General features: G+C 39.6%; 1 protein-coding gene across 7 annotated transcripts in view; it reads right to left on the bottom strand.

Annotated features, from left to right (window-relative positions):
* LOC146488159 (uncharacterized) overlaps positions 1-16,393 on the bottom strand; it is a 538,028-nt gene that overhangs the window by 433,514 nt on the left and 88,121 nt on the right. For 5 of the 7 annotated variants that reach the window (XM_085121821.1, XM_085121804.1, XM_085121856.1 and 2 more), the window contains 2 exons: positions 8,731-8,892; positions 8,545-8,622 (listed from right to left, as the gene is read on the bottom strand). The exons of 1 other annotated variant lie outside the window; for it this stretch is intronic. In XM_085121821.1, coding sequence (XP_084977947.1) covers positions 8,545-8,622; positions 8,731-8,892 — 240 coding nt within the window. The remainder of the gene's footprint in view (positions 1-8,544; positions 8,623-8,730; positions 8,893-16,393) is intronic. One more of the 7 variants, XM_085121839.1, reaches the window with a different exon arrangement.

The raw sequence follows: 16,393 nt of genomic DNA, 5'->3' as shown, positions 1-16,393 counted from the left end.
GGAGTACTGCTACGCTTTCGCCAAGGGAAGGTTGGCCTAGCTGCCGATGTGGAGGCAATGTTCCATCAGGTGCGCGTCCGCAAAGAAGATCAAGATGCTCTGCGTTTCCTATGGTGGACTAACGACTACAGTCAGTGTCCAGACGTTTATGTTATGGAGGTACACATCTTCGGGGCCACTTCATCCCCATGTGTTGCCAACTCTGTCCTGAGGAGAACTGCCACTGATAACTCAAAGAAATTCAGTCCAGAAGTTGCAGCAGTTGTTGAGAAGAACTTCTATGTCGACGACGCGCTACCGTCGTTTAGCAGCAACACCTTAGCAACCAGAATGGCAACAGACCTCGCCGAAATGTTAGATCATGGTGGTTTTCGCCTAACGAAGTTCATGTCCAACAGCAAAGAATTTTTGTCCTCGATTCCTGTCCAAAGAAGAGCTACACCAAACCTGGACCTAAGGCTAGATGAATTGCCGGTGGAGAGGGCACTGGGTGTTCGTTGGTTTGTCGAGACTGATGAACTGGGGTTCGAGATCAAGAACCTGAACCGTCCTGAGACAAAGCGTGGAATCCTGTCTGCTGTCTGTTCATTGTACGACCCACTCGGATTTGCTGCGCCCGTAGCACTCACAGCAAGAGCTCTTATACAGGACATATGGAAGGCAAAGCTAGACTGGGACCAGCCATTGGAAGAACACTTCTTAAAGAGATGGAGATCTTGGACCACACAGCTGCCCTCCTTGTCCGAGCTCCGTATCCCACGCTACTACTTCTCTCCTGGAGTGGACCCAAAGAAATGCAGACTTCAGTTACATGTCTTCTCAGATGCCTCCGAAGTTGGATATGGCGCATCAGCATACCTGAGGATTGTAGATCCAGATGACTCCATCCATTGCTCGTTTGTCATGGGAAAGGCAAGAAATGCTCCCATCAAGTTCACTAGCATCCCAAGGCTTGAATTGCAAGCAGCTGTCCTTGCCACGCGCCTAGACAAGATGTTAAGAGAAGAGCTCGATCTGCCCATACAGCAAACCAAGTACTGGACAGATAGCGAAATAGTGCTTCACTACCTGAAGAATGAGAAGCGCCGATTCCAAACCTATGTCGCCAATCGTGTGGAAGAGGTTAGAGAAAACTCACATCTTAATGACTGGAATCATGTACCAGGTGCCTTAAACCCAGCTGATGATGTCTCCCGTGGCTTGAACCCTTCAGATCTGAAATTTAACCAACGCTGGTTACGAGGACCAGAATTTCTCTGGCAGCCAGAATCCCTCTGGCCCATTGCAGACTGTAAGGAAGTCCCGGACGAAGCTTTAGAATTGAAGAAAGAAGCGCACGCCAATCATGTTGATGTAAACATCCATTCTGTCGCTCAACAGACAGACTCCTCTGCATTGAGCCCGCTGAGCGTAACGGCCAAAGATGTCATGGATCGCATATTGAACAGTTGTTCTGATTGGAACCGGCTAAGACGTCGGGTTGCTTGGCTTATCCGCTTCGTCCATTTTCTTCGCAATCGAAAGACTACCCAGAGGGGCCACCTGACCCTTGAGGATTATGATGCAGCTACTATAGCCATCACGAGAATCGTTCAACTTTCTGCCTATCCTCAAGAAATTAAAGACCTAAAGGCCAAAGGTGTAGTGAGGCCGTCCAGCAGTATAGTTGCCCTGAACCCAATGCTTGATGACCATGGCGTTCTGAGAGTTAAAGGCCGCATAGTAAATCCACCCGTCGCTGATGCTGCTAGGAACCAAGCAATTCTACCGAGAGACCATCCCATAACAGCAGTGATTGTTCGCCATGTTCATGAGTCAATTGGCCACTTGGGGCGCGAGCACCTCATATCAAGGGTGCGTGAGAAGCTGTGGATCCCTCAGATTAGAGTTCTTGTCCGTTCCATCCTTGGGCGATGCCTTCGTTGTAAAAGGTTGAATGCCAGACAAATAGTTCAGCAAATGGCACCCCTTCCAAGAAGCCGCATGATGGCTTACCAGCCTCCGTTCTCGTACTCGGGAATGGATCTGTTTGGTCCCCTCCAAGTGAAGCATGGCAGAGGTACAGCAAAGCGCTGGTGTTGTCTGTTCACATGTTTGAATACTCGTGCTGTTCACCTCGAATTAGTCCAGTCAATGAACACAGATGACTTCATAATGTGCCTAAGGAGATTCATCAATCGCCGTGGAGAGGTTTCAGAATTAAGATGTGATAGAGGATCCAACTTTGTAGGAGCGGAACGAGAACTGAGAGAAGAGATCAAGCAGTGGGATCAGCAGAAAATTGACCGTGAGCTACTTCAGCGTGGATGCAAGTGGATTTTCCAGCCGCCAACTGCCAATAGCATGTCAGGAATTTGGGAACGTCTTGTGCGCAGTGCTAAGACTGTCCTGAAGGCAATCCTTGGTACCCAAATGGTCTCTGAGCCGGTCCTCCAAACCCTTCTGACGGAAGTTGAGCGAGTACTAAATGGGCGGGCTCTGACAGCTAATTCTGATGACCCGAATGACCTCCAGCCACTCACGCCTGCGCACTTCCTGATGCAAAGGAAAACAATCTGCCTTCCTCCAGGTGTGTTTCAACCGGCGGACCAGTACAGAAGGAAATGGAAGCAAGTTCAATTCCTTGCCGACCTGTTTTGGAAGAGGTGGTTGCGCGAATATTTGCCGACACTGCAAGTTCGAGGGAAATGGCACAGAGCCCTACCTAACCTGAAGCCAAACGCCTTGGTTTTGTTGATGGATGACAGTGCACCTAGAGGGTATTGGAATCTGGGCCGAGTTCTGGAGGTCTACCCTGGCTCTGACGGGATGGTGAGGACGGTTAAGGTCAAGACTAAAGACTCTGTCTATATTCGGCCGATCCAGAAGCTGTGCCTTCTGGAAAATGACCTTGATAGTGCTAAAGCTTTAACTGTGAACTAGAGACGTTGGGCGTCCTAAGTCGGATCGTCCCAAGGCGGGCGGAATGTTTAGTTTCAAAATGAACAAACTTGGCCTTGACTTTGTTTACGTTTTATTTTTATTTCACATTTCGTGACCGTAACATAAAGTAGCGAGTATTTTGATCATGTGATCTTAGTGAGTTTTCAGCGAAGCACGTGCTTGAATGCGTGTTGAGAATCTTCGCAGTTTATAAGCAGGTCGTCGTTTAAATCCGCACAAAATGTAAGTTTCTTTGCACCTTTAGTTTGTCTTTCGCCTTTTCTTTAAGTTTATTTTGTATTGTCCTTTATTTTCTTTAGTTTTCACCGGTAGTGACAATGTTGTGAAATCGCTCGCCATGATGCTGTAAACAAGTAAATGCAGAGATACATGAGAATAGAGTGTTAACAACCCAACCGCGTCGAATTATTTGTGCAAACCCAACAGCGTGCGGTACTTGCGGCTCACAATTCACGTCACGAATTATGAGATCAAAACACATTCATGACATTTGGAGACCGTGAATGTTTCCAAACATCACACGTTGGGCGCTAACACTAGTCAGACTCACTGAAGACAGCCATTCAATGTTTTTCAATCCCAAATTTCTTTCCTATTCTGCTCTAATAAATATGTATATTGTGGTCAATTCGCCCACGAAACATGTGCTACAAACTTGCATACTATCTCGATGTCGCGGGATAAAAGTAGTGCAAATCAAACTTTACAGCTCCTTCATCTGAACAGACAAACCTTGAGCTAACACAAAGGGCATCCAAGAAGCAAGAAATGGAGAATTTTACTTCATTTGCAAGAATTGCCAGATAGCAACTTCAAGGTTCAAATTAATCAGAGGTGATATACTGTTGTGTATCAGAGACTTTTTCACAAACAGAGAGCAATGTACGTGTTGTCCTGGATGGAGAATAATCACCTCACCCCCCAGTCCTGTCCGGTGTACCGCAAGGCTCTGTAATTGGCCCAGCGATAATTTTTTTTACCATTATTGATTTTTGTTGACTTACACGTCTGATGTAAGTATGTACCAATTTCTATTTAAAGACTAAAGACCACTTGCTTAAAAATAAAATCCTATGGAAATCATCAACAATACATATGAGCACGACATTTAAAATTGAAAGAGTCCACAGGATTGGAAAAAAAAGAAAGATTATAGAAAACCCCGACCTACTGTTAAGAAATTCCTTCGATAACAAAATAAGGAGTTTATGAGGAGGTCTGCAAATGTTCTAAAGAGAACCAAGATCGGGATTGCAGAGCATACCTAAGAAATCGCGGAAGCAAGGAAATCTCTCTACCCGGTCATAAAAAAGCTAAGGCAGAAGGTCACGGGACTTCTCTAATTAATGATGAACTTTATATTTCTGGGCAACGATACCAAGGGAATGTCTTTGTAACGCAGGAATCTGCTCGCAAGGATGAATGGATAAATATGTTTCCCCACATATATCGATACCATTGTCCGATATTTTTAAAATACCATTTTCAACTGGAAAAATCCCAGACCAACCATAAATAGCTGTAGCAACGCCTGTGTATAAATCATCGGATTAAAAGGCTATTTCTTATTATAAGCTGTCTATCCATTTTTATTTTTTTGCTAAAATAATTAAAAAGTTTGGGTACAAAAACCTACGTTGATAAAACAAGATCTGATCTGATCATCAATGTTATCATCAATAATAGATTTAAAAATAAAACTCAACAAATCATGCGATAATTAAACTTGCAGATAATATAACAAGGGCTGTCGATGAAAATGAAAATACAGTTGGTATATTTGTTGACTTATCAAGGGGTTTGCATGGACACAGCAAATCGCACAATTTTGTTAAGAAACTAAACTTCTATAGCACACGCTGCAATTGTCATGCATGGTTGTCGCCACCCATGATTAAGACCTCACCTACACTTGGCGATAGAGCCAGAGAGCATTTATAGCAGCGGCACCGAAATTGTAAAATGCTCTACCTTACAACTTCAGAAGAACTTCGAATTTTAGTACTTTTAAACAGAAGCTTAAAACTGCACTTTTTATTCAAGCGTACGAATAAAGCTCTGATATATTTTATACACATACGTAAAGTTTATTGTTATTATTCATTAGTATTATACACAGCTCATATTTGTGGGATGGAATTTGAAAACTGTATAGTGGAATTTGCGCCATATAAATAAATATTATTATATTATTAATCAATGAATATGAATATATGAAACATCATATATTGAACTGCGGATGAAACGTTGGTTAGAAGAAAGATCCTCGCAGTTCGTACGCACCTAAGCAGTTGCAAAAAGAAATCCTGAAAAAAATTCAGGCTTCAACGGGATTAAACCCATAAACTTTGCGACCTATATTCGCAACTGCTTAAATTGCTTGCTTACTTTGAGGATCTTTCTTCTATTGGAGCAAGGCCGTGAAATGCCTTAAAGGTAAACAAGCAGATTTTAAAATAAACGCGAGACATGATAGGTAGCCAATGCAAGCTGAAAAGTGTTGGTGTAGTATGAAAAAACGTAGGTAGCCTAAAGATAATCATCGCAGCTGTGTTGTGTACGCGCTGGACTTATCTTATTGCATAGCGGGCAGACGTATAAGAGACTGTTGCAGTAGTCAATACGACTAGTGAAAGAGGCATGTACTACATTTTCAGTAGTTTCCTGCGACAAGTACTTCCTTATATGCTTGATGTTATAAAGGTGAAGAGTTTGTTGGCGTGGCCATTCATAGTTAATTCAGAGTCCAGCCATTCGCCTAAGTTCCTGGCTGATGAAGTTGGTGATACTAGACGGGAACCGACTGTGATTGGATCTTTCTGCACCTTGCACAGCTGCTGACGCGTGCCGACCAGTAGCACCTCCATCATTGATCATTAGCTTATCTCTAGTCATCCAGGCTCGTAGATCTCTGATGCAGTCAGACATGGCAGCAAGTGCCATCTCTGTACCAGACGACGTGTCCAGGCGAAACGACAAGTAGAGCTAAGTTTCGTCATTAGGTAGTGGACTTCAGGAAGGTGATCTTTGGTGATATCGAACAGCTTAGATGTGTAGAGAGAGAAGAGGATTGGCCCGAGGCAGGACCCTCGGGGTACCACATGACGGAGGTCAAACATTTCGGTGAGCACAGCTTTGATGAACACTCGTTGCGAGCGATTGGAAAGGTAGGAGCGGACCCACTCAAGAGCTCCACCACTGACACAAAACTTGCTTTGCAAACGAGTGATCAGGGTCTTGTGACACACAATTGTCTCAACAAAACAACTTCTCAACCATAGGGGTGTGTCACGAAGGACAACATGAGCTGACTAGCAAAATGTTTAAGTTTACTTTTGCAGTGTGCCGAAAATTTTATTTAATAATTATAGAATATAGTTCATGTCTAGAACAATGTTTTAGGCCAGACTTGGGTGCCACGTTTGAGAACTCTTACTCCAATCGAAGTCAATAATTCGTCCAGGTCACTGCAATTATTCAATCGTCTTCTTAAGTCATCCTAATTCATATTGTTTCGATCAGAGAAAGTCTCAAATGATACAGGAGTGGCAAAATCGTTTAATAAACAATCGAATTCTTGGTTTTCACGTGACGTCACCAAATTCTAGAATTCAAAACCGGGAGGCCTACAAAATTTTTACCTTCAATTAAGGAAAGATTACCTGAAAATATGTCTTTTCTCATTTTCTTAGCTCGATGTTGTACTTCCTTTTGAAAATAGAACAGTCTCAATTTCCAATCTTAATTTTTTTCATCGTGCGTGACATCAAGAGGACGGCCGTGACAGAGCTGTTCCGTATCTTAAAAATGCCTCTTCTGTTGATTTTCAGCATTCTAAACAATTTAAGTTTGAGGAGAAATATTTATCTTAACATTCGAAAATTTACAAGGGAAAAAAAACCTCTTTTCTGGCAAAAGTGAACTCCAGATGTTTTTTCCTATTTCCGGCCGCCATGTTAGTGTCCCTCAGAGGGACACCAACATGGCGTTTCCATACTATAAAGCTCTATCATAGTAAATTTGTGTGAAACATTTTGTCAAATAACTCGAGTACGGAAAACCGCACAGACCTGACACTTGGACAGGTTTTTTATTTACTTATCATCTATAACATGTCAATTTCTTGATTTCATTCATGGAATGGTTTCATTTTTTTTTTTTTTCACGCACACGGCAATGGCGTGACAGTGAAAACCGGCAATAACTCAAATTTTAAGGTTTTGGCAGCGCGAAGTAGTTTTCAGTTGAAAAACTTGCCACTGCCTTAGATTAGCACATTTTTGTCACTAGTAAAATCTGCGTATCGGGGAAAAAAGAAGCCTTTGGATCATTCAAACTCATTTTAATAGTAAGGAAAGTAGTTTTTGTGGTAGAAATATTTAAGGGATTTTTTTGAGTCCAAGATTCTTAATGACACGGCTTTTAATACCTTCTTCACAATGGAGTTTCATACAAGAGGCAAGTTAACGTTTCAAGTTAAGCTATCCCGACCATCCATATCCAAACCCAATTTGAAATAAATTTAGTGAAGTAATACGGTAACTTTCCCCAAAATTTGACTTTTATTAGTGTAGTCAATACCCTAGCCTGATTCTCAGACGATGCAGGCCTCTCGCGGTGAATGAAGTCCATCAGACGGAGAAGGAAGAGAGTGTGTGGCCGTGAGCGACCTGGACCGTCTGAGAATCAGGCTATCAATACCAAAGCGTTCTGCCTTGGTATAGAATCAAGGTCGCTTCTTTCGGAGTTTTCCAACAAACTTCTTGTTTTATAACGCTTGGAGAAATCTATGGTATTTAGTATGGGTGCTATTTCTGGCGAACTGGGGCCGAAAGAACTGGTCAGTTTGCATTTGTGATAACAACTTTTGTTCCCAGATGATCATTTGGTTGGGTTACTGCACCTTCTGGTTTCAGACTCCTCTTTTTAACTAATGGTTAAATTTGAACCACCGACCCTTAATTTTGAGTCCAAAGGGACAGGAAATGGAGAGAAAAGGGGTTGACCTTATTCGTCAAGGCCCGGTTGGAAGAGAGCCGATTAACAGTAGTCCCCGATTAAAAATTAACCGAAGTTCTAATCTCGCTCATTAAAAATGTTTTTAAAAACTTATTTAAAATCTTGTTTTGGGCTGATGGTAAAGAAAAATCGTAAGCCACAACTTACAGGCAAAAATCTTTGAAAGAATCTTTATTTATATTGGTAATTAAAGTTGAGTCAAAGTTCCCATTAATCCGGGATAAGGTTAATCAGGCTTTGAACAACAAGGCCCATAATATTGGGAAGTGTGGAAGTTGAGGTAAAAACACTAAATTATTTGTGTGCAACATTCATTTCAACAGTATTGGTTTTATAATGGCGCCTTTTAAATGAGATGGACTTTTCCGGAATCTACATAGGAAACTACGAAACAAATTATTTTGTTCAAACGGGTCTAACATTTTAACGGTGTAGCGAAATATGTCACTGCAAAGTTATCCCCGTCCCAATAAAACTAGTGATATCGACCGTCTTTGTATTCTTATCTTTTGTGAATTCATTCTTTTACTGTAGATATTTTAAATGTTTACATAATCGATTTTGTATTTAAGTTACTCTTACCTCTGAAGATCGCTTTCAAATAAGATGGCTGTAAGGAACAGGCAACTTTTGCATCAGTCAAGGAATCAGTATAGTTCCCTGTGAAAGAATAAAGTATGAGGAGAAAGCTAGCATATTGATGTGGGTTCGATTGAAGAACCTATTGATATTTTGACAAACCAATTTAAGTTAACAAAAACTTCTCACCCAAACAAAAATAAACGTTTGCCCGGTTGCTGTACAGTTGGGCTTTCAGTTGCTCATCCTTGCAGTTTACTTTAATTCCTTCCGTGTAGAAGTAGATGGCGTTGTTGAAATCATTCTGTCTGTAACTGTTATTACCCTCATTTTTGTAAGTTTCTGCTATTGCTAAAATGAAGCAATTAAAAAGATTAAAAAGATAATGTATTAGTAGATAGCCTGCAGTGCAAAGGCGTTTCGTTGTGAGCGATACTTTTCTTTGAGTTTCTTTTAGTGCACCTGTGTGAGAAACAAACGGCGCAGCTTAGTACAATTGTAAAAGTTTTATTAAATTGACCCTTGGATAAATTCTTTTACGTACTTTCAAAACGCAGTGAGCTGGGACGACCGGCACCAGCCTTAGCTAAAGCCTGCCGCACACTTAAGGAAAGAGCTGAGCAAGCTACCTTGCGAGACATCGCGAGGTAATCAGCTGAGCTGTTTCCTTAAATGTGCGTTGAGTTTTCGTGAGAATCTCGCCTCGCGAGGCGAAATCTCAAATATCAAACACGACAGATATTTTCCTCACGGCCTCGCGGGGCGAAAAACTCACGAAAACTGAACCGCACACGTGATGAAACAGCTGAGCTGATCGCCTCGCGAGGCAGTTTGCTGAGCTCTTTGCTCAAGTGTGCGGCGGGCTTAACCACACTAGAGAAGGATATTCAAATTTTGTTGGTTTTATATATTGAAATATTCTTGTAAAAAGAATCAAACTTTTCTTCTCACCTCTTAAAGTGCCGTCATCAAAATCCAATGTCTCCTCACCAGCTGGTGTGAGGTCAGTTTCACTTGCAGCTTTGATTTGACTCTGCGCCATGAATGCTGGGAGTTTGGGCTAAAAACCCTATGATCACAAACAATTTTCGTGTTGATTTTATTCATCAGCTGCTTTTATTCTTTTGAAACCCTAAAGCGTGATCCCTGTGTTAATTACACGTTATACCAGGAATGCTAAAGGTAAAAGCCTAGTCAACAAAAAACTTCTGTTCAAGAAATAAAAGATAAGAAGCGCCTGTGTTATGATGTATTATTTTGTCTTTTACAAACGGAGTCCAAGGGACGATAAAACTGTAAACATCGAGTCCCATCATGTTCGCTTTTATGTTTCTTTTAGAAGACGCTATTTTATAATATTACTCGACTCGACAATAGAAGGCTACATACGAGATAATTTACGAATTTACAGAGAATGTCTATTCAGTGAGGTTTTCGCACGAGGTTTTCACAGCAGATCTAGATTCATGCTACTTTATTTAACGTGTGATTCGCGCTTAGCTTAATTTGCTAGTTCATAGCTCAGGTAATCCACAGCCAAGGGTAAACTACAAATTAGAAACTAAAAATGAACAACCAATATCAAATCGGATTTTGTTCTTCATTTCATTAGTGCTGGCTTTAATAGTAATATCATTTGTTAGCTCGTTCCATATGTTTGCGGCAAAATACATCGGATTCTTAGACGCCTACGGTTTTTGTTTTTCTGTTCTATAGGCATTATACTGTTTAAAGCGCAGAAAATATTAAGAGCGGCTTGCTTTGACTACCAACTACACTCTGTTTTTTTTATAAGAACCTTTTTCATAAGAACGTCGAGGCTGAGATTAACCACAAGTTTAAGAGCGTATTAAGAACATTCCTCAGGCTGAGAGTCGATTAAGAACGTTTTTATTTTGCTAATCTGTATATAAAATCAAGGTAACAAGTGTAAATAAACCAAAACACTTAAGGGCATGTTTTGTATAACATCAACAATGGTAACACACATCTCGGTTAATCAGCAGTTCTTGATACCATATATCAGCAGGTAATGCACTTTGATAGGCATTCCTGGTCACGTCCGCATTGATTTACTGAAATACATGAGTTGTATACCATGCAATTTAAGAACATCTTAAGAACGTTTTCAGCCTCAAATCGCAAAAAAACATAAGAACGTCCAGCCTCAGCTCCAAAATTAGACGTTCTTATAAAAAATAAATAAATAAATAAATAAATAAATAAATAAATAAATAAATAAACAAACAGAGCGTATACCCATGCAAATAGAAAAATTCGATTTTCTCAAACTTTGCCATAATAAAGGGCTTTATTAACATGTTGCAAAAATTGACCTTTGAAGTTGTTTCGATTTTTATTTTCTTGTCGAGACGAGGTTTAGTAATTTCCTCTAGCTCACAGCGTCCAAAATTGGTCCTGAAATTACACTTTTAAAACCAAAACGGAAACCGTACCAGGAAAAACGGACGCATGCCATTAAAATATCGTCCTTCAACGGCTATTTAGACCTGCCAGGTCTCAATGAATTTCGATCCTGAAATTCTTATGGAATTTCCAAAGTTATGCCTCGCGGAAGTATTGCGTGACGTTCAATTTTGGCCAGATCCATGGCCAATAAAGTCGATCTGGTACATGGATTTACCTATCAAAACTATTATTACCGCCAAAAGTATCATTTTATCTTAGTTTTTCTGAAAATGTAGCTTGGGTAAATGAAACGGCAAATTGTGAGAGCATGTTAAAGTGCCCCTGGGACGAAAATTTCATTTTTCATCTTTTTGCATTTTCGTGTAGAATATGACCTTCTTACTCATGTTACCAAATTTCAATCCTTTACGGCGATTGGAAGTATTTTTTGTTTTAGCTTTTTATTCTAGATTTCACGGCCGTCATTACTTGGCCTTGTTCCGGAAGTTAAGGCTCAAATTACAGGAAGTGACGTCATTGGCTCAACACGAGAAATTCCACATGGCTAATTTTCATATGGATTCTACTTCATAAACTGTATTTTGCTGTTGCGAACTAAATAACAGCAGAATACAGTTTATGAAGTAGAATCCGTATGAAAATTAGCCATGTGGAATTTTTCGTGTTGAGCCAATGACGTCACTTCCTGTAATTTGAGCCTTAACTTCCGGAACAAGGCCAAGTAATGGCGGCTGTGAAATCTTGAATAAAAAGCTAAAAAAAATACTTCCAGTCGTCGTAAATGATTGAAATTTGGTAACATGAGTAAGAAGGTCATATTCTACACGAAAATGCAAAAAGCTGGAAAATGAAATTTTCGTCCCAGGGGCACTTTAAAAGCAAGACACTCTTGCTAATTGATTGATATGTTGACCCGCCATGTTACGAGTATTATCACGGCTAATTTACGTAAAAAGGTTCGACTCTGTGTTAAATGTACGTAAAAAGTCTTTTGTGTTCCTCAAATGTCGGAGCGATATATCATCTCCCAAATATAAGTCATTGCCGGCGAAAAACGATCATTTTTGTTGCCAGATGTAGCGGTTTTATTTTGAATAACTTATACTCCTGGGATCCGGCACGCAAACTGTTTATAACGCAATATTGCCAAAAGTTTCCAAAAAACCTTCTGTAACATATAGGAAATTTAATATCTGGAAGAACTTCTTACCTTAATCCCGGGAAATTGTAGCATTACTAGATAAATAATCGCATTTACAAGAGTTTCATTCAGCAAATAAACGGTTACACGTCATCCTAATTACTATGCCACGAGGTTCGATCATATCACGCTTCACTACGGATGTCACACAGGCATTACGTAAAACAAAATAGGTAGTAACGAAATGGTCACGAAATAATCAAGCCACTGTCACGCTTACAGTTGCAAGACATAAAGGTCCCATGAAGGATGCTACGAATTCACGAACGTTTTCTTCTTTGATTTAACAAACTTCACTGTCAAGTTCTTATTGTTTTTTTCTAATTACCTTATACACACTAGTTGAGCAATATCCCAAGTTGCAGTATTGTAATTTCTCGATCAGATTCTTTTTGAATAATCTGAATACTGCAAGAAAAGTGTGTGAAAATGAAAAAGAAAAAAAACCATTTTGGGAGAATATGTAATTTTGTTATTTCTTTTTAAGAAACAGTTTGGGGTGTTTAGAACATTCACGCCAGACAAAAAAAAACCTGTCTCTTTCAAATGTAAACTGACTTTCTCTTATTAAAATTTAACGCGGCTCTGCCTATTTTTTTATTTTTATTTTTTTCCTAAACATAATTTCATTTAATTCAGGTATATGTTTTCAGACAAAACTATCTGTCATCACAACTTTCAAGAAAATGTATTAACAGCTTACGCTTAAGTCGCTATTAATTGTTTCAATTTTATTTTTTCCAGGTCATTTATATTTTTAACCACAAGTAGTAGGGAATTTGACAGGGTATCGGTTAATTTTCATTTTCAGGGTATCGGTTAATTTTCAATTTTATTTTTTCCAGGTCATTTATATTTTTAACCACAAGTAGAAGGGAATTTGACAGGGTATCGGTTAATTTTCATTTTCGAAAGGCGAAATGAAATGATCAAAAAAATGAAAGAACGAAGCCTTGAGAATAGGAAATTAACAGAGAACTGTTAAATTCGCCACTACTCATGGGTTCTTTTGTTATCTTTGTTATCCATTTTTCTACTATACTGTTTCAATAAATTAGATCCACTCCACTAATTTTCAATTTATCAATGCCAAAACACTAAAGATTGTTAAAACTGGCATCCTCATTTGAGTTGTTTCAAAGGGCACGATTTTGCAATGGCACTCGGCAAGACTCCACGCTATATGGTTTTTTAATTTGTACATTTTAAGAACTCAAAAAGGAAATATAATTTTTCAGTGATTTAGCAAAGATAGAGAAAAACTACGAGTTAATACTAAATATGGCTTTTTACACAGGAGAAAGTTTGCAAGTTTCAAAATTAATTTAAGTAATGTTGACAACGAGAAACTACATCCAAGGTGTAAGATACCGGCGCGACGCCAAAAGCAAAACTAACTCAACAAACAACTTAAAGCCTCTGACGTTGGAAGCTTTAACCTAAGAGTGCTACTCTACACACAGACAGACTTCGTTTCTTAAATATTTGTCCTCGACAAGCCTTCTTGTTTTAACCAGAAGTGTTATCAAGGAAAAACGTGCACATTTTTTCGACACAAGGGCAAACTAACCTTACTGTTCGATTGCTGGGATGTGAAAACTTGCTTTGGTGAGCCGGCTACCGTTAAGTTTGTCCTCGACCTGTCAGAACGCAGCTCCAGAGCTGGTAAATCCGTTGAAGACTACAGTAATTTACCAACAAAATTATGACATTCTCGGTTTCCGCAGCTTATTGTATAACAGCGCTGACGTTTGGTTGGAATAATTAAGTGATTCTTGGAAAGCAATAGGGTGTTCCCCGATGAAATGGGTCATGAAATTTTCCATTGTTTTCAAGTCATACGATTGTCATATGACAGGAAGTCGTAACTGGAAAGATACGTCGTCAGTCACGTGAATTATATGAAGCATCACAGACGGCCCAAGTTCAACATAAGAAAACGTTTCCCAAATATCCCCGAAGTTGTGCTACAAGGAAGTGAATTGCGTATAAACAGTTACGGCGAAAGTATAAGGATTTATTTGATATTTTCAATAAATTAGTCGAAGAGCATAGAAATAAAGCTAATCTCGTAATAAAATGTCTTACTGTACTTCCATAGTGTAGTAGTTGCTGTCTGTGCGATTATTTTGCTGTTTTATTGATGCGTTTTCGTGAGGGTTGTACTTTCCCCTGTCTTTCCGCTAAAGAAGTCGATGATCTCGTAAATACAACAAGGCCGTAAATAGCGGGTGAGGGGGCTGCCCCCGCCAGAAAAACTGAGTTGCTTTTTTTTTTGTAACATATCATCATATTTATTTTAAAACACGGTAAATACATCAAGCATTAACAACTTATTATAAAAGCTACAACTTATTACGAAAGACTAAGTATATTGCTAACTATTAAAGAAAAGTAAACTAAATTAAAGCCTGTTTTACATGAATGCCGTGTCGGAATTAATTAGCAATCGTCGAAAATTAGTCAGAGATGTTGCTTGCCTACCAGCTGAGGGTAGACTGTTCCAGAGGACTGCACCACTATAGCATTTTAGTATTTTAATATATGTAGTATTTTAATAAAGTCTACGAGTCCTCAGCTTCTACGTTCGAGTCAAGAATGATCAGTGATGGGGTTAAGAATAGTAAATCAGAAAATATTTTGACCCGGTTGTGTTGCAATAAACGCATGGATGCGTGATTGCCGCTTTTAGGAGTCAGTTAAAGTGATCGTATGCAATTTATCTTGTAGTTTGCTTTTAACCGCTTCGTTTGTTTTGCGATTGTTTGCGAGATTGAAGGAATTTTCGCGCGGACAAGGATGTTCTTGAGGGATTTTTCCTTCCTGTACGAGACAATCGGTGTCTGGTTAAATATTTTTTGCAACTGAGGTTCCTGCTGAATGATGTGCCAGTGTTTCATGAGAATCTTTCTGTGATTCGGTGTGGCCGGATTGTAGGTAGTAACAAACGGTAAAATCTCTTTTGTTTGTGTTGTTTTGTTGCAAAGAGCCTCTTATGTGTCGGTCGAGTTAACGTCAGTCAGTATTTCTTGAGCGAGCGTTAAAGGGTAGCCTCTTTTACGGAGTATCGGTTTTCAAAGTCTCGTTTGATTCTTACAAAGCTTTCTAGGACTGAGTTATTTCTTAAAAGACGTAATGCTTCTCCTTTTACAAAGCCCTTTTTGCAGTTTAAAGGGTGGCAAGATGAGAAGTGTGTATATTGAAAAGTTTCTGTAGGCTTTAAATGTGTTTGTAAGTCAAAGATTTTATGAGTTAAAAGGCGAGTTCTTCAGTGTGAAGATTAACAGCGCGTTCAGATGACATTTCTCAAGTGAACTTGATTGTAGGGTGGAACGAGTTAGCAAAGTAAACAAAATTGGAAACTGCTTGCATTGAAATGTTCCATAGTGAAATGAAGCCATCAATAAAATCGTTTCCAAACCAAAGGTTTAGAGGGGCTACCCATTAGCAGTCGTTTTTCTAGGTCTGCCTTAAAAATAACAGAGAAAGCAACTGCTGTCTTGGTTCTCATGGCGACGCCATGTGTTTGTACCTGAAGTGTCTTTCGTTAAACTTGAAAGAATTCTCTTCGAGTATGAGCCGTAAAAGTTCCCGTAAGTCGTAGAGGGGACAAATAGCGTAAATCCCTTCTGTTTAAGGGATGTTTGTGTAAAGGGAACTTACATCAAGGGTGGCTAAAGCCACATCATCTGCGATTGCGTATTTTCCATGAAGTTAATTAAATCGGTTGTGTCTTTCAGATGTGACTCCTGTTTTTTACCGATGGGTTGTAATAGTGCTGCTACCAGAAACGATTGGCCTGCCGACCGGTATTTTCTTGTGGATTTTTGTCAGCGAGTAAAATTCTGGTATGCGGGGTTGTTTAAGACCGATTGTTAACCATTTGTGAGTCATTGTGTCAATATTGCCCGAACGGAATAGTTTGTCCACTATCCGATTCACTTTTAGGGCAGTGTCCAGCACAATAGGAGTTCCGAGAGGCTTGTAATATTTATCATCAGATTATTGTTGTAAGTCTTCTTCTATTAATTGTGTGGTATCCATAATGACTGCAGTCCTTCCTTTGTCAGCTTTTTTGCAGATTTCGCTGTTGCGTTTAACTGAGCCGATGGCTGTTCTCTCGTTTGCCGAAATATTGTCTAAAGGAGTGCGAAAAACTACTGAAGCAAGTTCAAGTTTTGTTTCTTCAAAGTAATCTTCAAGGTCAACGGAGTTTTGGAT

The sequence above is a fragment of the Pavona decussata genome, unplaced genomic scaffold, assembly GCF_977016875.1.
Source record: "Pavona decussata unplaced genomic scaffold, jaPavDecu1.1 SCAFFOLD_11, whole genome shotgun sequence".
Taxonomy (NCBI): Eukaryota; Metazoa; Cnidaria; class Anthozoa; order Scleractinia; family Agariciidae; genus Pavona; species Pavona decussata.
Note: the sequence above shows the minus strand (reverse complement) of the source record. Positions and strands in the feature narration are given on the sequence as shown.